Source organism: Schistocerca nitens, chromosome 2 (genome assembly GCF_023898315.1).
Source record: "Schistocerca nitens isolate TAMUIC-IGC-003100 chromosome 2, iqSchNite1.1, whole genome shotgun sequence".
Taxonomy (NCBI): domain Eukaryota; kingdom Metazoa; phylum Arthropoda; class Insecta; order Orthoptera; family Acrididae; genus Schistocerca; species Schistocerca nitens.
In genome coordinates this window covers 1,006,872,117-1,006,899,619 of record NC_064615.1, presented here as the reverse complement: position 1 = coordinate 1,006,899,619, position 27,503 = coordinate 1,006,872,117, and the positions used below count along the sequence as shown (strand labels likewise).

At 43.1% G+C, this 27,503-nt stretch overlaps 1 protein-coding gene across 1 annotated transcript in view; it reads left to right on the top strand.

The window, feature by feature from the left end:
- Window positions 1-5,117: 5,117 nt before the first annotated feature.
- The window catches only part of LOC126235500 (glypican-5-like), a 1,111,824-nt gene continuing 1,089,438 nt past the window's right edge, over window positions 5,118-27,503 (top strand). Inside the window, exon 1 of the mRNA XM_049944219.1 lies at window positions 5,118-5,301. Within this exon, the coding sequence (XP_049800176.1) occupies window positions 5,118-5,301 (184 nt within the window). The remainder of the gene's footprint in view (window positions 5,302-27,503) is intronic.

The following is a 27,503-nucleotide window of genomic DNA, read 5'->3' as shown; positions in this document are numbered from 1 at the left end:
CATTCGCATAATTGACTAATGACATTGGCAGCAGAATTACTAACGAAGCTGAATGTACTAAGAAGTCAAACTACCTTCTGAAATATAACGTTCCTCTCTGCAGAAATGACTGATGTACGTTCCCTTGAATCGATAAAGTGATAAGTTTACAAAAAGTAGTTAAACTCAGGTACTTTTAAAGTGAAAGTTTTGTCCGTAAGTGCCAAAGCCACGGTGCTCTTCGTATTCCTCGGCCTTTACAGAGGGGATGTAGTCTGTTACGGTAACTCTACTTGCTAGTTTATTTCTCACATTGTCATGCTGTTACGAAAAGGAGCCTTTATATATTTTCGCTCAATTCAGTTACGTATTCTCAAAGGTCTCATTTACTCTGTATATCCCAAATATCTTTCCTTTGTCATTTTTTATTTAAATCGATGTTCTCTGGTGTTTCTTTAATCTGCATAACATACGAGGTTTCAGATATTTGCATCAGTAATCAAAGCCTGACTTTCAGGCATTTAATTGAAAATAAAATTCTCTCAGAATCTAAGTAACAATAGTGAATCATTTCAGAGCTCGAACAAATTATTGCGTCTGTAGAGTCGTTGTAGAAGACAGATCAGTGCTTCTGATTAACCGTATGTTACAAAGACTTAATTGCTAAAGGTATTTTCATACTGAGTATGGAGAGTCACGGACAATATGTCAATTTGTTTCCTTCTTCCCCCCCCCCCCTCCCTGTTTTCCTAGTCGAGAAGGTTTTTCGGTGATTTCCTCCGTACACTGAATAAAATGTCGAGTACGTAGATTCATTGTGTATGTGGTATGTGACAATAAATAAGAGCTAATGTAGCGATGGTGAGATCTGTGTTGTAATAGTGTGTTAATGTTAATGTTCTACCAGCTACTATCATTCGTGCCCTTTATGCCTTAGATGACACACTTTGATGACAGTACTTGACAGAAATTTCTTCCTCACGAGTCCCCCCACCCACGTCCTAAGACCTGCCCTCATAACCAGGGGTGCTTGGTGTATTTTATCGCAATAGCGTATTTTTCAGATAGTAAGTAACATAACAATCATGTTTTGTTGGAATGCTCCGGGCGTTCCCGTGTTTTCATATATCAGTTTGTTGCCGATACGTGGATTCACTGAAGTATTCTGGTATGACTGTCGTTTTCAGAGAAAGATTTCACGTCTTTATGCCAAATTCTAACCTATGAATTTATGAATTTACCCTCTTTCGTTTCTGTTCGTTCTTGTCACTGATTAGACCATTCCATTGGTGGCAGTTCATTCACCTTGTATTACCGTACAGTGTCTGGCTTCTCTTGCATCTTTTGAAATGTTGACATCGTGTTCAAGAGGAAGTACACTAATGACCATTAAAACTGCAACACCATGAAGGCGGTATATAACAAACGGAACACTCTTTAGATACGTAAATAGTTATCATTTCAGCGCAGCCGCTCACTGTAAACAGGATTCACCCTGTCGACGTTTTGTGTACAAGGAAAGACTACATAATGGGTTTCCCAGTCAAAAATCACATTTGATTATGTCCTCTATGCGGAATCTCGTTAACTTGGCGGCCGTTAATGATTCCTGGTTAATAAGGCAACCAATGACAAATACTTTTAAAATGCTTCATTTTAGTGCCATAGCCGCGTTAGGGTTATCATGCCCATCTTCAGAAGGCTAGCACTCCCAGTTACATTGTTTTCACCAGCAGCATGTTGTCCATACCAGCGACACACAACAATATTTTAATACACTCCTGGAAATGGAAAAAAGAACACATTGACACCGGTGTGTCAGACCCACCATACTTGCTCCGGACACTGCGAGAGGGCTGTACAAGCAATGATCACACGCACGGCACAGCGGACACACCAGGAACCGCGGTGTTGGCCGTCGAATGACGCTAGCTGCGCAGCATTTGTGCACCGCCGCCGTCAGTGTCAGCCAGTTTGCCGTGGCATACGGAGCTCCATCGCAGTCTTTAACACTGGTAGCATGCCGCGACAGCGTGGACGTGAACCGTATGTGCAGTTGACGGACTTTGAGCGAGGGCGTATAGTGGGCATGTGGGAGGCCGGGTGGACGTACCGTCCACTTGCTCAACACGTGGGGCGTGAGGTCTCCACAGTACATCGATGTTGTCGCCAGTGGTCGGCGGAAGGTGCACGTGCCCGTCGACCTGGGACCGGACCGCAGCGACGCACGGATGCACGCCAAGACCGTAGGATCCTACGCAGTGCCGTAGGGGACCGCACCGCCACTTCCCAGCAAATTAGGGACACTGTTGCTCCTGGGGTATCGGCGAGGACCATTCGCAACCGTCTCCATGAAGCTGGGCTACGGTCCCGCACACCGTTAGGCCATCTTCCGCTCACGCCCCAACATCGTGCAGCCCGCCTCCAGTGGTGTCGCGACAGGCGTGAATGGAGGGACGAATGGAGACGTGTCGTCTTCAGCGATGAGAGTCGCTTCTGCCTTGGTGCCAATGATGGTCGTATGCGTGTTTGGCGCCGTGCAGGTGAGCGCCACAATCAGGACTGCATACGACCGAGGCACACAGGGCCAACACCCGGCATCATGGTGTGGGGAGCGATCTCCTACACTGGCCGTACACCACTGGTGATCGTCGAGGGGACACTGAATAGTGCACGGTACATCCAAACCGTCATCGAACCCATCGTTCTACCATTCCTAGACCGGCAAGGGAACTTGCTGTTCCAACAGGACAATGCACGTCCGCATGTATCCCGTGCCACCCAACGTGCTCTAGAAGGTGTAAGTCAACTACCCTGGCCAGCAAGATCTCCGGATCTGTCCCCCATTGAGCATGTTTGGGACTGGATGAAGCGTCGTCTCACGCGGTCTGCACGTCCAGCACGAACGCTGGTCCAACTGAGGCGCCAGGTGGAAATGGCATGGCAAGCCGTTCCACAGGACTACATCCAGCATGTCTACGATCGTCTCCATGGGAGAATAGCAGCCTGCATTGCTGCGAAAGTTGGATATACACTGTACTAGTGCCGACATTGTGCATGCTCTGTTGCCTGTGTCTATGTGCCTGTGGTTCTGTCAGTGTGATCATGTGATGTATCTGACCCCAGGAATGTGTCAATAAAGTTTCCCCTTCCTGGGACAATGAATTCACGGTGTTCTTATTTCAGTTTCCAGGAGTGTATTTAGCGCCACTTTATATGTAGCAAAAAAAAAAATACTAATGAGCGTTTATTTACTTTGAGACGTAAGCTGAAACGGTTTTATACACTTACAAATGACCCAGTGGACAGCGTTTAATATTTATGAACGTAGCAAGATAAAGTAGCTGCAGAATATTTTAAACGAGGAAACGGACCTAAAAACCAACACTACGCAGAAAATTTTATTGAACTTATAAACTGATAAACAATATAGAATGAAAATCCAAAGATGATATGCACAACAGCTGTGGACGCAACCTAAACATCAAAAATGGTTCAAATGGCTCAAAGCACTATGGGACTTCACATCTGAGGTCATCAGTCCCCTACAACTTAGAACTACTTAAACCTAACCAACCTAAGGACATCACACACATCCATGCCCGAGGCAGGATTCGAACCTGCGACCGTAGCAGCAGCGCGGTTCCGGACTGAAGCGCCTAGAACCGCTCGGCCACAGCGACCGGCAGTCAAACATAGAACTGGCCCAACGATTATGCAGCACCACTGTCCACATATCACTAAGCCACATGGAATTCTCATTTATGTTAAAATTAACCATATGTTTATATGTTTCGATGGCTTCTCTGTGTAGCTGTGGAAAACAGTTTGTCATTTTAGATAACATTTTGGTTTCGGGAAACTTTACTTCTTATCTCATACAAGGATTATCTCTCGCCATCGCGTGTAAACTTCGACCACACCCCTTTTTTACACTGTTTATGTCTGTCTTCAACGTCCGACCCATCATTCAGCAAGACTCGACGGAACCAAGATCGCCTTTGATGATGTGTAACGCATCTTGGGATGAAACGTTGCCCTCGGATGGCAGGCGCAGATGAACGAGGACCACACAACCCGTAAGCTGTGCCAACAGCCAAGGCATCCATTCGTGAAAACCTTCTTTGTGTGAACCAACATTTCGTCAACCGTCCTGGTGTTGAAATTTTTGTGTCAACTGTGTGTGTTAATCAGTTAATACGACTTGAGTTGATGTACCGGGTGATCAAAAAGTCAGTATAAATTTGAAAACAGAATAAATCACGGAATAATGTAGATAGAGAGGTACAAATTGACACACATGCTTGTAATGACATGAGGTTTTATTAGAACCAAAAAAATACAAACGTTCAAAAAATGTCCGACAGACGGCGCATCATCTGATCAGAATAGCAATAATTAGCATAATAAAGTAAGACAAAACAAAGATGATGTTCTTTACAGGAAATGCTCAATATGTCCACTATCATTCCTCAACAATAGTTGTAGTCGAGGAATAATGTTTTCCGGCCGGTGTGGCCGTGCGGTTCTAGGCGCTACAGTCTGGAACCGCGTAAGCGCTACGGTCGCAGGTTCGAATCCTGCCTCGGGCATGGATGTGTGTGATGTCCTTAGGTTATTTAGGTTTAAGTAGTTCTAAGTTCTAGGGGACTGATGACCACAGATGTTAAGTCCCATAGTACTCATAGCCATTTGAACCATTTGAATAATGTTCTGAACAGCACTGTAAAGCACGTCCAGAGTTATGGTGAGGCATTGCCGTCGGATATTGTCTTTCAGCAACCCTAGAGATGTCAGTCGATCACGATACCCTTACGACTTCAGGTAACCCCAAAGCCAATAGTCGCACGGACGGAGGTCTGGGGACCTGGGAGGCCAAGCATGACGAAAGTGGCAGCTGAGCCACGATCATCACCAAACGACGCGCGCAAGACATCTTTCACGCGTCTAGCAATACTTTTATGTTTGTTTCTAATAAAACCCCATGTCATTCCAAGGATGTGTGTCAATTTTTGCCTCTCTATCTACATTATTCCCCGGTTTATTAAGTTTTCAAATCTGTGCTGACTTTTTGATCACCCGGTATGTGTAGCCAGCGTTAAATATGGCTGTACAGCATAAGCACTGTACTCTATCTTATGCTGGACCCACCTGGTGTTGCAGGCCGTGAGCTGACCGTGTGCGTGTCCGAGGCGTCGTGCTGCACCCTGGAGATGGAGGCGGCGCTCCAGCGGCTGGTGCGCAGGGACTTCCAGGCGCTGCTGCACCACAACTCCAGGTCGCTGGAGGGCCTGCTCGTCTCCGCCGCCAACACCATACGAGGTCAGTCCGCGCCCTGCGACAGAGGTCGTGGAGGAACCGTAACTCTACGCAGCTCATACCTTCATCTGAAAAGATTAAGAGAAAGCTCGCAGCACAATGAATTCCACACGCCAAGTCAATAATTACTTTATTCTGCCTGTGACCTGGTAGACAAGGGAAGGCAGGATTCGGTTACGATTGTGGACGGGGCTGTAATCAGTTACTATTTGTTGCCTTTTACAGTTACACACGATTTATTTGAAACCAATGATTCCAGAATCAACAATAAATAAAAAATACCACACGTTATCAATGAAGGAATGAACAACTGTGTAAATGTGGTGTGTGTACTGTAAGACCTTCAGTACACACACCATCAGATTATTTGACTAGTCGCTCTAACGAAGTAGGCGAGTGTCAGCAATGTGTCTCGTGGTCGTATCGTGGCGTGTTTATCTGCTGCCGTTAGGGCAAACGATAGAAATGCCACTTGCACGCTTAGAGTAGCAGATTGACGGTGACCAACTTTAAACAGAACTTGATTAATTTTCACACACATTTATTAAAATAATAAATAACATAGACATTTCGTAACTTGATTCTGGATGCTGTTTACAATTGACAATCTGAAGTTCATCTGTTTTGGTACGTTAATCTTATTCCCACATATCTCTGATACTTGACAAAGTGTCTATACATTTCTCTTCATGGATATGTACAGGAATATGGTAATCTTATTAGGCGCAGACTGAAACTTGACTACAGACTAATGCAGACTGACTAATCGGAGGTCTGTACACTCGTTATAACACCTCGCGCGTTCAGGTATCACTGCGCGAGTGTGATCCGAGAGGAGAAAAGGTTCTACGTTAGCAGCAATCTCATTGGCTGCATTACATATTAGTACGCGGATCGGCGGAAGCAGAATTTGGTCCTTCTCTATGGCAGCGCCATCTCGTTGTGCGGAGACGGACGAGCGCTGCGCCTGCGGTGTTGTGCTTAGCGGGGCGCGCTCTAGTCAGGGAAAGTTGTGTACGCGCTGACTACGCGGAACTATGTACACAACAGTAAATAATAGTGTTTCCAGTGAGTTACAATTTAGCAAATCACCATTAAATACAGATACAGCACATAATGTTTTCAAAGCAAGCCACTGTGATCTGGACAGAAGGTCTTACACGCCAGGAATGGCAACAAATTAAGAATTGTTTAAAACTCGCTGCAACCTGCAAATTACAGGTATTGAAATATTAAAGGCAAGTCGCCACAAAGACTCGCACACGCATAGTGAACGTTCGCGCGACGGAGATCATCGCCATCAGTGTCTAGTGTGTGTGCTTCGTTTTGTGTTTCGTGCAATTACAACTCAACTGTTCACATGTGCCGTCGCCGTTCTCCGTGTTTTGTGCGCCGTGTCCCCAAGTGTTAGTGTTTTTATCGTCCAACGTGAACGGCTTATTGTTTTTTGTATCTACTTTCTTTGCCCGCCATTTTTTGTATTGTCTGTGTCACCTATATATCGTATTATTGTACCCCTCAAGGCTGAAGAGCAGCGTATTATGCTGCTGCCAGCCCGCCTTGTATGAGGTGATTAAAATTACAATAAAGGAAAAAAAAATCGCCACAAACACAGCAGAAGGCATCAGACGAAAGGAATGGCAGTAAATAAAGTTTTAAGGCTTACTGCTAAAATACAAATACCAAATTAGAATTTTAAGGCAAATAACGAGAATCACGGCTGAAGGCCTTACACGCCAGGAAAGGCAATAATATAAAAAAAAATTTGAAAGCTGCTGTAAAACAGCAAATACAATAGCAGAAGTTAATTAAAAAAACAAGCAACTGATCCAGATGGTGCTCCAGGAATCGACCTCTGAGAAGGTCTGGCAACCAAAGCTTTCGCGAGCGATGAGATAGGCAGCCAAGAGTAGCATTCACTTCACAAGATGGTAACTCAGACTAGTGGCAGTCTAACGAATGACTAATGATAATCTTGCTGAAGCTACCTGACGGCCTATAAACCAAATGCAATGATGGAACAATACGCCAAAGCTGGAACCGGCGGTGTGCACTACGTCCAGAATACTGTGTTTAGAGCGCCCGGAACAAGAAAGGAATCACTACCACCAGAGTAGAAGAATCACCAACCGGCCTACCATCAAGAAGACTGTCAAAATTACACGCTCTATCGGACAGCAGTGGCAAGGTGAGGAAACGTACACTGCCGTTAAATACACTTACCCCCAGGGCAGGTAACTGGGGCGTTAGCGGCCATCAGACAAGAAAAATTACCGCTGGTTGAACTTAACAATTGTAACAAGTTAAACGCAGTAAATAGTAATAAGAAGTCGAGAAAAGATAATCAGATCCGCCTTCCCCACGCATTCCACTCGCTGCTCTTCGCCTCGGCGACACTACAAGCAGCAACACGAACCCAAATCACTGGAAAATCGCGAGATATCACAATGGTGGAGGGTTCTCTACTTGGATTGAAATGCACTCATCTTAAAGCTTGTTGGATACGGTTTACGACGAGGACGTGCACCCTCTTGACCACAGACAGCCCTTCCACCTGGCGGTCCATGCGTGCCCCCAGCGGTCCAGGAGTGTTCTCGCACTGCGCGGACCTGCCTTCTCCTTAGTCCCCAACCGAACTCTCACACTCACACGATCCGGAAAACCAACGACGTCGCCCCAAAGATAGGGCAACAGTTACTACATATCGATAACCGCCGCTGCTGCCACTAGCGGACAGGCAGCGCTTGCGAAACCGAGTGGACCCAGTCAACACGAGAAGAAGACAAACAACCGCAACCATGCCAACTAAACCATATCGTCTGGCTTCCAACAGAGCGCGGAAACCTACAAACAGCACCAACGCGAGCCACAGCATGGCTCACTGCCTGACAAAAGCATGAAGCGCGAAGAGCGCACAATCGTATGACAATGTAACTTCGTACACGCACACTCCATCGACAGGTATGTAAATGATTAGAGGTGCAGTTCTCTGTGTCAGGTAGAACAGCCGCCAGAGTGCATTAACTTTATTAGTATCTAATGTTGTTACTAGGCCTGATAGTACGTAAATGGCGCGAACAGCGTCAGACGCTGAGTGAAGCGCACGAAGATGACGCATGATCGTGTGAGACAGCGTTATCAGCACCTGACGTAGTTACAAAGTGCCACCATTGTGGGTCTGCATTTGGCCAACTGGTTCGAATCGTGGAGTATCAAGATTTGTGGGGTATTTGGATGTGACGATGGCGCAATGTTGGACAGCAGGGGAGCGTAAGTGCAGGCATACTGGCTGTCAAGGATTCGGTCGACCACGTCGACCACCGCAAGGGAAGATCGCGGTGCCACGCACTAAGCACATCCTAACTCCTTCGCACCCTCACCTTCCATACGAGAAGAAGTAATATACTCCCTGCAAAATTCTGTTCAGTCCCTCACCACTGCAGCAGCCAGACAGGGAAATTACTATCTCAAATGTAGACTGCCCTTAGCGCCACAACAAAAAGCTCTGCGTGACAGGAGAGTATGGACTAATGAGGAATGACACTGCATCGTGTTCAGCCATGAATTGTAGTTCTGTACTGCCACGAATGACCGATATCGACTAGTACGGTGGTGACCTAGCGAGAGGTCCCATCCTCCCAATGTTCAGGAAGGGCACAGCGATGTTACTCCTGCCTTGATGGTGTGGGGAACCATTGGTTATCACTACAGGCAGTGTGACTGAAGGAGATGTGATGGCACAACGGTGCGTCATGCACACCCTGCGTCTTCGTGTGTTACCTCTCATGCCAAAGCTTGGTGGTGCCATATTTCAACAATACAGCGTTCATCGCTATGAGACAGGCGGTGGGAACCGCGCGACCACTAAGTTCGCAGGATCGAATCCTGCCTCGGGCATGGATGTGTGTGATGTCCTTAGGTTGGTTAGGTTTAAGTAGTTCTAAGTTCTAGGGGACTGATGACCTCAGATGTTAAATCCCATAGTGCTCAGAGCCATTTGAACAATTTGACTAGGCTGCTGACAAGTATAATATACAGAAAGATGGAAAAGAAAATTCAGGATCGATATGCATTGAGGAAAGGTAAAAGCACCAAAGAGGCAATTCGGGCAATGCGGTTGATAATGGTATAAAGGCTAAGGAAAAATCAAGACAAGTTCATAGGAATAGTAGACCTAGAAAAAGCGTGCGACAATGTAAATATGTGCAAGATGTTCGGAATTCTTAGAAAAATAAGGATTAGCTGTAGTGAAAGAGGGTTATTCACCACTACTGGTGAATTTATACATAGAAGAAGCAATAACGGGTGTAAAAGAAAGTTTCAAGCGTAGAATTAATACTCAAGATGGAAGGATACCAATGATAAAATTCACTCATGACATTGTTATCCTCAGTGAAAATGAAGGTGAGTTACAGAATTTGTTCAATGAAATGGAGAGTGTAATGAGTCCAGAAAGTGGATTGAGAGTAAATCGAAGAAAGACGAAAGTAATGAGAAGTAACAGAAATGGGGAACACCAGGATTGGAAATCACGAAGTACACAAAGTTAAGGAATTCTGATACCTAGGCTGAAAAATAACCCGTGATAGACGGAGCAAGTAGGACATAAAAAGCAGAACAAAAGCGACAAAAGGAATATTCCTGGCCAAGAGAGGTCTACTGGTATCAATCATTGGCTTTAAGTTTAGGAAGAAATTAATGATAATGTACGTTTGGAGCACATCATTGTATGCTACTGAAACATGAGCTGTGGGAAATCAGGAACAGAACGGAATCGAAGCATTTGAGATTTGGTGCTACAGAAGAATATTGGAAATTAAGTGGACTGATAAGATGAGGAATAAGGAGGTTCTTCACAGAATCGGCGCGCAAAGGAATGTATGGAAAACACATACGAGAAAAGGGACATGTGGTAGGACTTGTACAACGAAAAGCCAGTCCAAAGATGCAAATTTTACTCCTTTTATTCTCTCGATGGTTTGTTTCGGGCCGAGACTCATTTTCAGATCATCGTAACATAGTGAAAAATGATATTTCCGGAGACGTGAAAACCACGGTTTTCGGAAATACCTTTTTTGGCTATGTTACGATGATCTGAAAATGGGTCTCGTCCTGGAACTAGTCATCAAGTGCATAAAAAACTAAAATTTGCAACTTTGGAACTGTTTTTCGTTGTACTGGTTAACAGAAGTTGCTGACCCACAGCTACTTCAGCATGCTGGAAGTTCATACATCTGTTAAGACCTCAGGGAATAACTTCCATAGTACTAGAGGGATTGGTTCAAATGGCTCTGAGCACTACGGGACTTAACTGCTGAGGTCATCAGTCCCCTAGATCTTAGAACTACTTAAACCTAACTAACCTATGGACATCACACACATCCATGCCCGAGGCAGGATTCGAACCTGCGACCGTAGCGGTCGCGCGGTGCCAGACTGTAGCGCCCAGAACCGCTCGGCCACCCCGGCCGGCTTACTAGAGGGAGCCATAGAGGGTAAAAACTGTAGAGAAAGACATAAATTGGAATACATCCACCAAATAATTTAGGTCGTGGGTTGCAGTTGCTACTCTTAGTTGAAATGGTTTCCGCAGGAGAGGAATTTCTGAACTGATCGCATCAAACCAGCCAGAAGACTGGTGACACAAATAGAATAACAGAAAAAAACGTGAACTGCTCCGTGATGTTGAGACGCTACCGTGGTCAGCAAGATCCCCAGATCAGACCCCGATAAAACATGCGTGGGACCAACCCGGACGCCAGCTCCGTCACAGATCCATGTTATCAAGAACCAGTTACGACAGCTTTGGGCCAGCTTGCTCCAGGAGAGGATGCAACTACTTTACGACACCCTTCGCAACCGAATCAGTAGGCGAATTAAGGGCAGGAGGGAAAGCTTCAATGTCACTCGTTTAAGTAGGCTCATGCTGCCAAGTTCTTTCTATATTTCATTCGAGTTTGCCATAACTGAAATAACATCACGTACTGCCTCATATTGCGAAGTTTCATTTTGTTTCCTCCCCGCCTCCTGTGTGCTTCATCTTTTTTGCTTTTTTGTCGACCAGTGTAAGCAAATCCATGTAGCGTTAGTCTCGATTACACTTTAATTTAGTTGCCCAGATGGCTGGTTTCGGCTTTGCAGCCCAGCCCAGCCATCATCACGTGTACACGAAGAAAAAAAAATCAAAAATAAAAGTGTTTCAGAATTTGTGAAATATGAAGCTGAGAGTGAGCCTGTCACATACAAACGGGACATAAGCGTATTACCTTAAATGCCAGTGACACAGAGGACGCATAGTCGTTAACTGTCTTGACTAAAATTTCTGTTAAGCTTTTCAGATGAATGTGTAAGCTGTTAAGATGATATTTTGTAACATACGATTTAATGGCGACGTCTGGTTGTTAGTGCTGTAGCTATTAGGTACGCTGAAGCTGGTTTACGGCACCTCCAGCCTGGAGTTGAAAGCAAACAAATGAGAATGCAAGAAAAAGAAAAATGCTTTCTGGTCATTCAGTCAACAGCGCTGAGTTGAAGGGTTGTGTGAGTAAAATGTATACAGACGAGGAGATGCTAGAAACGGAGAATGTAAGTTTATACTTTCCTTGTGTTTCATTTGTCTGTTGTCAACAGAAGCAAGTGGACGAGCGCCGTGTGCCAGGACAGCAGTGTCTAAGCCACTTACCGTTTTCGTAACGTCATACTTGCATAGATGTTGCACTGTGATATGATTCCGAACGGGTCTTGAGGAGAGGAACCAGATTACCAAATAAAAAAGTATAGGATGCTATTTAAAAAACACATTCTGCTTGTAACTTGGTAAAGAACAAACTTCCAAGACAGACAATCGTTTTCTTGATACACTAGCTGACAACGTCGGCATTGTCCTGGTGTGCATTTTGCTAATTTTCTACTAGAAACCGAAATAAAAAATGAACTATGTTGTACTACCGTAATTATAAAAAAAATTTCATTTCGACGTATTCATGAAAGCACCTTTGAAATTATGAAACAGTCGTGCAAAGAAATATGCATAATGTACAAATGTGTAAGTACAGCTGCTTCGCGTGTCCACGACGCGATTTCGTAAACGTCTCTATGGCAACGCCTCTTGATAGCTCTATAGACGGCTACTGTTTCCAGCTCCAGCCGTTTGCGATTCGCAGTTGAAAACTGACAAAAGCGCTGCCATGTGTCACGCATTTTTCCTTAAGTTGGCCGGCCATTGTGGCCGTGCGGTTCTAGGCGCTTCAGTCTGGAACCGCGTGACCGCTGCGGTCGCAGATTCGAATCCTGCATCGGGAATGGATGTGTGTGATGTCCTTAGGTTAGTTAGGTTTAAGTAGTCCTAAGTTCTAGGGGACTGATGACCTCAGATGTTGAGTCCCATAGTGCTCAGAGCCATTTGAACCATTTGAACCTTAAGTTGACACGACTGTGGGAGTGTCTTCAGTAGTAAAGAATAAATGTATTAAAACTCCATGCACGATGCGGCATTTTTTCACCCATCTCAGTAGTCATGACGTCTTATCTCTTAAACTATTTGTCGTACAATAATGTATTTTTGTAGATACATTCAGAGGCATATATAATGTCTGCTAAATATGTTGCGAGTAGAGTTAGAAGCAAATAAGTAATAAATTTAAACGTCCTGAATGATGTGGCAGTTTTGCCACTCATCTCATTGTTTACGACGCCATATCTCCTGAACCGTGTGTGGTATCACGTATAAGTTTGAAGTTGCAGGTATTGGCATATTTAGATACTTACTGCGAAAGTTATTGCGAATGGAGTAAGACAGAGTGTGGTGTCACCGCCAGACACCACACTTGCTAGGTGGTAGCCTTTAAATCGGCCGCGGTCCGTTAGTATACGTCGGACCCGCGTGTCTCCACTATCAGTGATTGCAGACCGAGCGCCGCCACACGGCAGGTCTAGTCTAGAGAGACTCCCTAGCACTCGCTCCAGTTGTACAGCCGACTTTGCTAGCGATGGTTCGCTGTCTACATACGCTCTCATTTGCAGAGACGACAGTTTAGCATAGCCTTCAGCTACGTCATTTGCTACGACCTAGCAAGGCGCCATATTCAGTTACTATGAATGTATTCTGAACAGATAATATTGTGAATCATGTACCGTCAAGAGCGACGTTTATCATTAATGGATTAAAGTTAAGTATCAAACTAATTACGTCCGCTTTCTGAATTCTAATTCCTTGTCATGTTCCAGACCTCACGTCAGTATAGTCCTTCCCTCCTCACGCCAGCCTGCGTGAGCTAAAACGCGTGCATTTCGACCTCCACTGGTAACAGGGTGTTGGCTCTTCTGCCAACACAACACAGAGTAATAAATTTAAACGTCATGCATGATGCGCAATTTTTCATACAGCTCATTGTTTATGACGTCATATTAACTGAACTATGGTAGGCAGGTGGTTCTTATTCCAACAGCGAATGTTACCTGACAGTAAGGGATATGTGTATCGAGTGTGGTTGAAATCGGTTCAGTGGTTTAGGAGGAGATGTGGAACATACATGCATACATACACACATACATTTTTTAGTATCTATTGTTTTTTGCTTTGCTTATGAACAAATTGTTTCTTTGTTTGGTCAAGATATGGTGCACTATGGTAGAGTTGTACAAGGCATGTACGGTGAACGTTTCATGGATCGCTTCAGTCCATCACATACAATTTTCTTCCGATTGTAACAACAGCTGTGTCGACTTGGTACGTTCGGAAATAGGAGTGTTGACTCCCGCGCTCCACTGACGGTAACCAGGGTTCGCAGACCGTGCGTATGAGAGCACGGGTCGCAGATACACTTTATACAACAAAGAGCAGGGTCGCCACGTGGAGCATCACCTGCAGAGCCCGCAGGTCAGGGCTGGAGCTGTCTGCTGCTTTGTGCTGTGCGCGGACCGTGAAGCGTGACATTTGAAAGTGATCCACTCGTCAAATTGTACATTTCTGGACATGGATGCTTTATCAATACCGTATCTACTAACTCCTCTCTACATCCACTAGAAGCCTGTACTAGGGCTTGTGAAATACTCTGTATATAGTTTAAGCTCGAACATAATCATTCCTGCTCATCGGCATTGAAAATATGTATTTAGTGCTCTTCCAATTTCAATATTTTGTCTTTTTGAAGTGTAATGTGTGACATTCGCTATTTTTGGCTTCATTAAAACAGCAAACAGTTAACACTTTCAGCCAGAAGGCGAATACTTGTTTATAAAGAATGATTAATGTATAATAAGGCGTCGCATAGCGATGGTGGATTTCCTAAATAATGTAATTCGTCGGCGGCAACATAAACAGAAGAATACGGATCGATATGCGATCCTTCACTACTTTGTTCGCTGGAGAACAAATGAAGCCTTGAGCGCTAAACACTTGTACTGTTCTTCTTAAGTAACACGGACGCAGATTTGTGGCACTCTGATCTAATTTCTACTAAATGTATACAAACGTGTTACGTCTAAGTTTGAGTGAAGTGTAAAAAGAAGAACTGTTATAACTTATCGTGACGACGCACGAGCGACTCAAGAGGACAATGGCTGTATAAAAGGTCGCGCAATGGACATGAAACGGACATAAAAATCTACCGTCATTGTAGTACTAAGCATAAGGTACGATATATGTTTTAGTTATAATAAATATTTGTTCTGGGAATATTGAAACATTTAGCAGTGCTCATTCCTTTCATCTCTTCAGTATTATTTACATTTTAATAATGCATTCTGCTAAGATTACAGACACCAAGATCAGCAGTGCAATGCGCGTGTTACATTGACAAAAAGGAAACTGAAACTTCCTGGCAGATTAAAACTGTGTGCCGGACCGAGACTCGAACTCGGGACCTTTACCTTTCGCGGGCAAGTGCTCTACCAACTGAGCTACCCAAGTACGGCTCACGCCCCGTCTTCACAGCCGTACTTCTGCCAGTACCTCGTCTCCTACCTTCCAAACTTTACAGAAGCTCTCCTGCGAACATTGCAGAACTAGCACTCCTGAAAGAAAGGATATTGCGGAGACATGGCTTAGTCACAGCCTGGGGGATGTTTCCAGAATGAGATTTTCACTCTGCAGCGGAGTGTGCGCTGATATGAAACTCCCTGGCAGATTAAAACTGTGTGCTCAGTTGGCAGAGCACTTGCCAGAGAAAGGCAAAGGTCCCGAGTTCGACTCTCGGTCCGGCACACAATCTGCCAGGAAGTTTCTTATCAGCGCACACTCCGCTGCAGAGTGAAAATCTCATTCTAAAAAGAAAACTGTTTCATCGTCTTCTTGCATCAGCTTTAATATTGAATTTCCCTTTTGTGTGATGTTACAGTTGTTTTTACGCCCTTAAGAACTTTCTCGTCCCTTAGGAAACTGTTTTGTCATAACAATAACTTCACGACCGGGTATGATCGTATCTGCGATCGTGAAGTAATTAGAAAGACAATAACGCAATTTCTTAATCAATAGCACGCTAGCTGTGACTGCTTCAAGCCACGCGAAACTGCAAGTAAAGACTATTCACATTTCATAATGCAATATTTTATGACAATGGTCAATCCATGATTCTTACGCCAATTGTGATTGATAAAACAGTAAGCGAAATCTCAATTTCCAACTTTTCCATTGAATAACAACATCACTTTGATTTCGTTACATCACAAATGGGACGTTAAAACACGTTTTGCATCGTGAATTCCAGCGGCCTGAATCCAAATACGTGTAGTGTTATAAGTATGCGTGCGCTCTCTTTTTTAAATTTATTGACGTTTGGCATTAACCAATTAGTCACAGAAGTGAGTAACTACAGATTTGGTATTCAGTACCATATATACGCTGACACGACAAAAGTTACTCGATAGCAATAAGGGCATATACAGATAGCGGAAGTATCGCATACGTAAGGTATAAAAGAGCAGTGCAATGGGAGAGCTGTCATTTGTACTCAGGTTATGCATGTCACGAGGTTTCCGACATGATTATGGCCACATGGTGGAAACTAACAAACTCTGAACGCGGAATGGTAGTAGGGGCTAGACGCGTGGAACATTCCTTTTCGTAAATCGTTAAGGAATTAAATATTCCGATATCTACAGCCAGAGCGTGCCGAAAATGCCAAATTTCAGGCATTATGTCTCTCCATGGACAACGCAGTGGCCAGACAGCCATCGCTTAACAACGGACAGCAGCGGCATTTGCGTAGAGTCGTCAGTGCTAGCAGACAAGCAACATTGCGTGAAATAACAGTAGAAATCAATGTGGAACGCACTACTAACTTATCCGTTAGGACTGTGCTACCAAATTTGGCGTTAATGGGCTTTGAAAGTAGAGAGCCGCCGCGAGTGCCTTTGCTAACAGTACGACATCGCTTTCAGCACCTATCTTGGGCTCGTGACTATGTAGGTTGGGCGCTAGACGACTGGAAAACCGTGGTCTGGTCAGATGAGTTCCGATTTCAGCTGGTAAGAGCTGATGGTAGGGTTCGAGTGTGGCGCAGGCGCCACCAAGCCATGTACTCAAGTTGTCAACAAGGCATTGTGCAAGCTGATGGTGGCTCATAATGGTCTGCGCTGATTTTACACGGAATGGACGGGGTCTTCTGATGCAACTGAACCTATCATTGACAGGAAATGGTTATGTTGGGCTACTTGGAGACCATTTCAGCCATTCGTAGACTTCATGGCCCCAAACAACGATGTCATGTCACCGGGCCACAGTTGTTCGCGATTGTTTTGAAGGACATTCTGGACAATTCGAACGAATTATTTAGCTATCCTGATCGCCCGACATGAATCCTATCGAACATGTATGGGTAATAATCGAGAGGTCAGTTCGTGCACAAAATCCTGAACCGGCAACGCTTGCGCAATTATGGACGATGGTTCAAATGGCTCTGAGCACTATGGGACTTAACATCTATGGTCATCAGTCCCCTAGAACTTAGAACTACTTAAACCTAACTAACCTAAGGACATCACACAACACACAGCCATCACGAGGCAGAGAAAATCCCTGACCCCGCCGGGAATCGAACCCGGGAACCCGGGCGTGGGAAGCGAGAACGCTACCGCACGACCACGAGATGCGGGCCGCAATTATGGACGGCTATAGAGGCAGCATGGTTCAGTATTTCTTCAGGGGACCCCCAACGAAATGTGAATTCCATGCAATGTCAAGTTGCACTACACCGGGAGAAGTGAGGTCCGACACGATATTAGGAGGCTTTCGTCATCTCAGTGTATAACATAGGCATTATAAATTACATTAATTCCAGCTTAACTTGATGGTGCACTTTGTACATGAAGACACTGAACGCAGTACATATACCATAACTTCTCGCGCTGGATCCTTTGATTTATAAGTGGATATCCCCTAGTTGCAGAAACCGGTCAATACTGACGTAGTTCGTTGTAGACAGCTGTCGAAAAAGGTCCGTCACACATGTAGGTTGGGGAATTCCTGATCAAATTTAGGACTTGAGAAACTTGTGGCGTTGTTTGTCACAACGTGAACACTCGGTGTCACATGGTTGAGCTCTGCAATTCCAGTTGAATGAAGTTCGCAGTACGTATATGGCTGAACTTTCATCCAATGAAGATATGAAGGATAATAGCCGTGACCCAGCGAGATGCGCGTTATAGCAGTGGTATGACGTCTAGAGAGCTTGACTTGTTAGAACCATGTTTTTCACGGAATACTTGGCTGAATTGCGGCATGCTGTCTTCCTCTGACTGCCTGCTCTTTCGCACACCGTGTGGTCGTGAGCCATGTGACGAATGTGTATGATTCGATCAGTTAGATCTGTTTGTGTTTACTCTTACGAGGAGCTACCAGTATCACTCCACAGCTGACAGTAGCAAGTTTTCCCCCTTTATTTTTATTAAGTCCCTTGTAGGAGACAAACACATAACGACAGAAACGAGAGTTTATCGCGTTAAACAGGGCCGGTCGGAGCTCGCCCACGTGCATCGGCCGCGTTTATTTACAAGGGCGGCCCACGCCGGGCAGGAAGGCTTCATTCAGTTTTTCACGGCGTCCCGCGACGCTACAACTCACACCAGGCGGAAGGTTCATTATCCTTAACAAGTTTAATAGGCCGCGCCGCGCCTTTCTTAGAGGGCGATTACCTTAACGACGTGAAGCTGCCCTGGGCTGCGCGTCGCTCCTTGTCAGCGACCCCGCCACATTTCTCCCGTTGTCCACGGCGACGTGGCTGCATATGCGCACCACGACATTAGGCACGACCGCAGTCGTTCCGAAGGCGTCGTTCTTACGTGCTCTGTCTTTCCAACTCTCGTAAATCTCCTGTGCCGTATTTACATACAGTATGTGATCAAATTTATCCGGACAACTACTAATGAAGATTAATATGGGATGTGTCAACCCTTCGCCTTTAATACAGTTTTAATTCTGTCAGTGAGGTGTGTCGACGGAGTAATGGGAGTCCGTTCTTCCTCAAGTACGCAAACCAGAGAAAGTAGGCCTGCTGGACGCTGCGGTCTGGAGAGAAATCGAGGTTGTAACTCATCCCAGAGGTCTTCCACTGGCTTCAGGTCAGGCCACTGCATCCCAGGAATGTAGTTATCCACAGGCCAATGTCTCGCAGATACTGATTTATAACAGAGTACACTGTCATGTTGACACCAACACTCCTTGTCTCCAAACTGTTCCTCTACTGTGGGCAGGACACAATGCTGTGCCGGTCGGAGTGGCCGAGCGGTTCTAGGCACTTCAGTCTGGAACCGCGCGACCGCTACGGACGCAGGTTCACTCTTGCCTCGGGCATGGATGTGTGTGATGTCCCTAGGTTAGTTCGGTTTAAGTAGTTCTAGGGGACTGATGACCTCAGAAGTTAAGTCCCATAATGCTCAGAGCCATTTTTGAACCACAGTGCTGTAAAATGTGTTAGTATCATTCCGCATTAGCGTGTTCTTAAACGGAGTAAGGTGACTATACTCTAACCACGAATAACACCCTCATACTACAGGGTACTTTTCCCACCGCGTACAAACTCTAGGGGTTGACTGATGAGAGAATGTGGAACGAAAATGATGTCCTGAAACGCATTAAAAATGTGTGTGAAATCTTATGGGACTTAACTGCTAAGGTCATCAGTCCCTAAGCTTACACACTACTTAACCTAAATTATCCTAAGGACAAACACACACACCCATGTCCGAGGGAGGACTCGAACCTCCGCCGGGACCAGCCGCAAAATCTATGACTGCAGCGCCTTAGACCGTTGGTTTTTTTTTTTTTTTTTTTTTTTTTTGGTACGTTGTATTTGGTCGTTGTGGACGTCGCATGACATCCCGTCAAGTTCGTCTGTTGATCCTTCCACTTACAAGGGGAGGCCGCCAATTGTGAAATTCAGATTCGATTCACACTGTGCATAATAGAAGCTCATGGCCAGAGGTGTAATGTGGCAAAGCACCAAGATGCACTTCTCAGCCGTTGTCGAGAAAATAGACAGTTAAAAGAAACCGTTGCGGTGAAATACTCACTACGATTAATAGTTTTCTAAAGCGTCGTGGCGCAGCGGTAAGCGCTCGGGTTCGTAATCCGAAGGTCGCCGCATCGAATCTCGCACCATGCGACATTTTTTATTATTAGTATATATATATATATATATATATATATATATATATATATATATATATATATATATACTATTAATGAATTGCTTATGCATGTTGGTGAAGGCGGATCGCTCTCCAATTGTACCGCCTCCATTTTTCCGTTTGTTTAACAGGGTGTACCAAAGCTCTCCTGTCCGCACTGATTTTCGACGATGTTATAAGTTGCGCTAGGGACCGCATCTACCTTCTTTCGAAGTTAGCAGGCAACTACGCTGTTATGCGACGGCTCGTTTCGGCCCATTCAACATCTGTCCTTCAAGTGTAACAAGCGAGTAACGGAGTTTATATTTCATACCTGCCACAGCGAATTTGTGTTCGTGGGGTCTCTATTCTAATTCGAACGTTTGACTTACGCTATACGTATTCGTTTCGGAATATCGTTTCTACGTCTTCCGTTAACTATACGTGGATAGCATTATGAAGATAATTAATAACATTTGTGAAATACAACTTTGTTTGCGGAAAACAATGATGTTCGAAGTCGCCAGTTTTTCCACGACAAACGACTTTCAACAACTTATTATATGCATAATTGTTGCAACTGATTGCCGGGAATTATATATATATATATATATATATATATATATATATATATATATATATATATATTTGAATTACAAAAAACAAATAATAAAAAAAAGTTGCATGGTGCGAGATTCGATCCGGCGACCTTCGGATTACAAACCCGAGCGCTTACCGCTGCGCCACGACGCTGTGGAAAATTACTAATCGTAAAGAGCATTTCACCGCAACGGTTTCTTTTAACTGTCGATTTTCTCGGCAACGGCTGAGTAGTGAATCTTGGTGCTTTGCCACATTACACCTCTGGCCATGAGCTTTTATTATGCGCAGTATGAATCGAATCTGAATTTCACAATTGGCGGCCTCCCCGTGTTAGTTTTTTTTTTTTTTTTTTTTTTTTTTTTTTTTTTTTTTTTTTTTTTTTTTTTTTTTTGTTACAGAGGCCAACCTGCTCTGACCGAACAAGCTTGGCTACAGTGCCGGTGACCGCACGGCTAATCCTGAAACGCATTGTTTCCATACTAAGAGACCATTTATTCAATCATACTTTGTTACAAAGAGTGCCGTCTAATACGCGCTGTAGCATGCAGCCACAGTTACGGTATGCATGGTTTCCTTCGAGAGCGTGGTACTGTTCCCCTTACGTCCTGCCCCAGCACCCTCTTCTGCCATAGTAATTGGTAATTTTGTGTACGATTCACTTCTCTTGCTGACTCACCTCGTAGTGGATGTGATACACCGTTGTACACAGTGGTTCCGTATTGGAATCGAGAGCTTGCCGACATGGTGTGTACGTACGGGAAGGCAACTGGCAACGGGTGGCAGCCAGCAAGGTTTCATCAGGAAACCTATCCCCGCCGACAACAACCACAACGTTCAATGTTTGCAACAGTGTATCGCCGTTTGTCTGAGACAGAGTCATTTCAGGAAGCAGGTAATGATGAAGGACGTACCCGAAATGTTACGACACCAGACTTGGAGAAAATGTGATTAATACTGGGGAAGGCGACCGCCGTGCCAGTACCAGGCAGTTGGCCCACCAGTACAGGATACGCCAGACGACCTTGTGGAGCACCATCCATGACAATTGTTTCTACCCTTGTTACTTACAGCATGTACAGGTCTCACTAGTGACAGACTCTCCACATCGGGAGCAGTTTTGTCGGTCGTTTTGAAACGTCCCCTTAGAAAAATTATCCATGACTGTCCTTAAACTGACACACAATATTTTTTATAGCGCAACGCAATCTGACTTTCAGTAATCCCTACAAGAGAATGGCCCTGACTAACATTAACCTATACGTTTCACAAATCACTTACCACACAAAAATCTTCGTTACTCGAACTACTGCAATACAGCGAGCGCCACTACTGCCAGCTAAATAAAAGATTCAAACTACGGAAGGCACTAACTACTGATAGGCGTAGTTAGCAAATTAAAGATTTTAATAGAGAACAAACAATGTATTTACCTTAATAGTCATAATATATACAGCAGTTCATGACATCCAGTCTTACAAATTTCAAAACTCCGCCATTTCTCTCCTCACATCCACCACTGCTGGCGGTTCGCCTCCAAATGTGCAACGCTACGCGCTGTTCACAGCCAGCTGCCTAACACTACAATGGCGAGTATCACAACAATGCAAAGCAGCCACAGACTGCACACAGCACAGTCAGTGATTTTCATACAGAGGTGGTGTTACCAATAAAAAAACCTAAACAGCCTACTTACATAGCCCCCATGCTCCCCACAAAAAAATTTACAAATTGTTTTGGGCAGTGGCCAATAATGATTTGATAAAATTTTCCATAATTACAATAACAAAGATATCAATTGCACACACTTATTGATACAATGTTGGTCAAAAGCTAAATTTTCTCACAGTCCATAAAGACAGTCCTAATCGTTCATCACAGTAAAATAACAGTGTTTTTCTCAAAGTCTGAGCAGTAAAAGAAAATGCACATGGAAGTTGTGGATTCCCATGCAGTCTTGAAGAATTGGTGTTGTCCTTCCAACGGAAAGACAATGCTGACTCTTGACATGCAGACAGGTAATGGGCCACAACAGAGCAAACCCACAGCAGAGTCAGTCGAAATTTTGAAGAGTATTGGTAGGTAGGTCATCACAGAGCAGACCCACTGTAGTCTTGGTAGAGAGTACGGTATTGGTGGGCCACCAGAGGTGCAGACCCACTGCAGTCCTTGTAGAAATAATGGTACTGATGGATCATCAAAGATGTAGACCCACTGTAGTCCTTGTAGAGACGGCCAGCAGCCATCTGTTGCAACTGTGCAGGTGCACAATCACCATTGAAGAGTCTTGCGGAGTATATAGCAAGTCCATAACCACCACTTGTGCACTCACAAAGTTTTGAAATTGTCCTTAGAACCAGCAATGCTGTTATCCAGTCCCTTGCTGAATTATTAACACACATGCAAACACTAACAGTCCCTACTTCTCACATATTGCCCATATATTATTACCAACAGAAACGTGTGCAGTGAAATGCAACTTACAAGTTACTTAATTTGATGAACTGGTGTCAATTTCAATTTTATAACATAAGAATACAATAACAAAGGTACAAAATACATCATTAAAGAACATAACAATACAGATAACATTTGTAGTACAGGCTTTACAAAAGAATCGAAATAACATACATCAGTGTTACAAAAATAATGACATAAGTACATACATAAAGATCAGAATAACTTTTTAAACATCAACTTCACGCATGAGCAACAAAACAGAATAAATAATGTCTAAACATCTTTACAAAGTAAATAACATATTATTAATGCCAATTATATTTGACGATAACAGTATTCCTCGTCATAGTGAATGTAGCTTAGTATTAGAAGAAGAAAAAAATCTATGAAACTACACAGAGACAGGAAGAAAACAAATACACAAGGGTACACAAACACATAGTGGGATAACACAAAAGTAAAGGACAGGGTTTGTTTGACTGCAGTATTTTGCAAACAAAACTTTCTGTACTTCTTGGAGATCTCCCTTCATTCATCATTATTCCCAAAAAGTCCTATCTATACCTGCTTTCTGTACTTTTCTCGTATAGCCTCTCAGTGCATTTCTTCAAATTCATCGCAACTCATTCTCTTATAGGCTACCCCCTCTTAAGCTAACTTAAATCTACTGAGGTCAGATGCTAAACTAAGGGACGAGGCAATGCAGCAGCACATAAAACGATTAATACAAACAGCAATGAAAAAAAATGGAAATTGTCAAAGCAAGCTGCAGTAAATCTAAATTACCAAGCGAAGCAACATTACAACTAATATGAGCCAATGTGCAGCAACAAGAAAAATAAATCAGTAGCATAACTAGATTAACAGAGTAATGCAAAGTGAAATTTAATAGCACTATGCCTGGCAAGCAGAAGCAGAAAATGAAATATCTTATACCTAAACATGACATAGCTCAAGCAGAAAAAATAGTACACTAAAGATAACAACGCAGACAAGGGAAATGTCTATTCACATCTTAATGTCTAAGTAATTAAAGTGGTGCACCACAAAAACTAATTCTACAAAAATTACCAACTACTCAAAAAGAAAATTATATATGCAGTTACTGTTATTAGTCCCTTCTTATTGTTCTTTCCATTCCAAGAGCTCCTTTTTTTAAGAATGTGGATTACAAAATTATTATTTAATAGATCTGTTGACAGAAAGTGTTCACATTAGCAAATGCATTTTATTTTATATAAGCAATGCTACAACACAGCTGGAAACTAGATATCAAATGAAATAAGCAACTATGAAAAGCAAAGCATAAAAATATCATTCAATAGTCATGTGACAATTCATAAGTTAGTAGAAATTCTCTCAACTCTCGTAGAAAGACACTTGTCCTAGTCAGGTGTGCAGTTGTACGAATATTTCCCATCAATTCATAAGCATTTCAGTAAGTAGCACAAAATACGAGTAATCATATGTTTCCAAGTAATGAGCGTGTCGTATTTGCGATGCTTTCTACAAAGGAATGTCAGATGCGAGGTTAATGGCCTCCCTTTTTTTTTTTATCTAATGGGTTTTTCTGCAGGCGGCTGGCCCAGCTGGGCGCCACAACGCATTACGACAAGGTCACTTACCTTTCTTACTGAAATATTTATGACAGCAGTTTCTGCTACAGTGGCAGTCTCATATAAAAAATTTCACAGGTCAAGAATTTGCGTTACAAATCTGTAGAGACAAAATCCTGTAAATATAACAGTGTCCAAAAAATTTTCGCCGACATTGTGATACATTTCATAACACACATTTCATAACTCTTAAAGTACGATTCTTGGTTTCCAACATCCTTTTTCACAAGTTAGAGTCCCTAACCACTACTCATTATTCCTTACCTTATTATACATATACATATTCGTCGACACTTCTTCAATATTTCATCATATGAAATACGTAGCATAATCAAATTCCTCATATATGGTAGCATCATCTTATTGATCATAAACATACCTCAATAGCATAATACACATCGTCGTCGTAATAATAACATCATAACACCTCAGTCAACTCTCAAAATCGTCGTAGCTTTCTGCAATAATTTCAAATCCTAAAAAAAATATTCTCTGCTCATTTCAATAGTGTCATCTACCTCAAACGTACTTTAAAAATCACGATCCCATAAGAAATACGACATTCAAAGCTCTCATAGTATCACAACGGTTCCGAAAAATATGAAGAGTTCACAAAGTACTGACAAAATACAATTTCATAAGTGTGAAGTTATCCAACTGTGTAATTACGTAAACATCTGTCACTGATGTAGTAAAGAAATGTTTGTTTCTCTGTTAAATGATCAGATAGCTGTGTAATTTGTGTGTTACAGAAATATGGTACCGATGTGTAAAGTTGTATAAGCAAATACCATATTAGCTAGGGCTCCTTGTGCTTGCCAAACACATGGTACACAAAGTAAGCGTGTACCCCCCTGAGGATTAATGTAATTATACCCTCAGGTGTTACAGATTACAGCAATGGAATGAAATGTATCACGGAAAACCCTTGTATCATTGTACTTCAAATATCTTAAAAAATAAATGTTTTAAGTACAAAATTACTCAAATACGTGTACTGTAGTGCTAAACTGTGCGTCATGCTGTAAGATAATCTCTGTGGAAGTCTCGTAGTTATCGTCCTCCGAAAGCTAAGTTCTGCAGAAGTCAATATACTTACCTCATGATAAACAAAAGTGAAATGCTTTGTGTATAGATATCGTAGTTATTACGCTTATTGTTGTGATGAAGAAAGTACTGTGCTGTAACGTATTGTTGTGCTACTTAAAAGGCTGTCTCATTGTAGCTATACCACAAAAGTTACTACTAAAACATGTTTTACTTTCCAGAATAATACAGAAAAACTGTGCAGATATAAAACAGAAACACTGCAAAAGCAACATTGTATATTGTCACTCATTAGTAGCGTCGTGATAAAATCGTGTAGCTGTCACATAAACTAACCACTGTGTCATCTGGTATCTCACAGAAAGTACTTTAAAACCAGAATGTATTTTCAAGTAAACCAAAATGTTTCATTAAAATCTCATTAGCAGTACCAGTATATGTTCTAAGTATGTAAGTCTTATAGTCGTTACATAATCGTGCAACTGACAAGCAAGAATGTACACACACAATAACACTGTGTCGTCTGTTCACCATAACAATGCATTCGTAATTTCTGTTTAAATATGTTCTCTTGGTTCTTGACTGGATATTTAACTTCAAACATTGTTGCATGTTAACAGTTTCTTAAGTCTGACAAAGCATACTAGAAATGTGAAGTGAAAAGTTATATGGCAAAGACAAAGTTAAAAAACAGGTTATTTTTCAATAAACGGTTTTACATGTGAAATGTGGTGTAAACCTTTACTCTTCATAGCGCTCAGAGTTTGAACTTGAATGCAATTATCATGCGGTATACGTCGGTAAAGAATACTGGAATTTTTCTCAAGGTTAGCGTCTATGTAATTTTTCCCTGAGCCAGCTGGCGCACGCGGCTGCCCTGCTGTGCGAGTCATTGTCTGTCTCTTTGTTGGCGCGCGTCGTTATTGGGATTAGGAGACCTAACTTCTACAAATTCACCTTGCCGGGAAGGCCCTGCCCTGTTTAAATCCCGCCAGTTCTGATGCAATTCAGGTCTGTCGTTACGAATAAATCGTCTGTCGTCATGTCGGTAGGTTCCGTAGTTTCTTCCTTGTCCTTCACGTGGTGGAGAATTTCTCCCTGAATCGTAACTGTGCGCCGAACTGTTGCGTCTGAAGTTATTCTGTCTCCCTTGATAATAATTGTTTTAGTTCCCATATTGTCTGTTTCTATGGTAATCTCTGCCATATTCATTACTACGGAAATGCAATCTTTTTCTGTAACTATTGTTACTCTGCCAGTGGTTGTCATATGGGTGATGTATGTTTTGTTCACGATTTACGTTGTAAGAATAGCCTTGTCGTGTCCAGTTATTATTTCTGTCGTCACGGAATTGTGACGGATGTGACCTGTAGTGATTGTTTTCCTGTTTTCGCATCCCACGACTGTCTGTGTCAATTTCTAATTCTTGTAGGAGTCCCTGAAAAGCTTCAATGTCGTCTTTGCAACGCCCTGCCAAAATAATATTTCTTAAATGTTCAGGCAATTTCATTAAGCAAATGCGGATGAGTTCTGAGGGGCTGTATGGGTTTGAAAGGTACTGATTCTTGTGCAACATGTCTTCAAAATATTTCATAAGACTGGAAAATTCAGATTGTTCGAAATGTTTCATCATTATGATGCTATGTTTTACTCGGTCTTGTGTGGCTTGAGACCAATATGCTGAGAGGAAGGCATGATAAAATTCTCCTTCGCTGTGGCAATCGTGAATGACCGATCGCATTCTTACAGCTGGTTCATTCTCTAAATAGCCACACATAAATTCTAATCTGTGCTCTAATGACCAGTTGGGAGGAAAACAATGAGAGAATTGATGGAGCCACGCTTGTGGATGAATGTCGTTGCCAGAATTCTTAAATG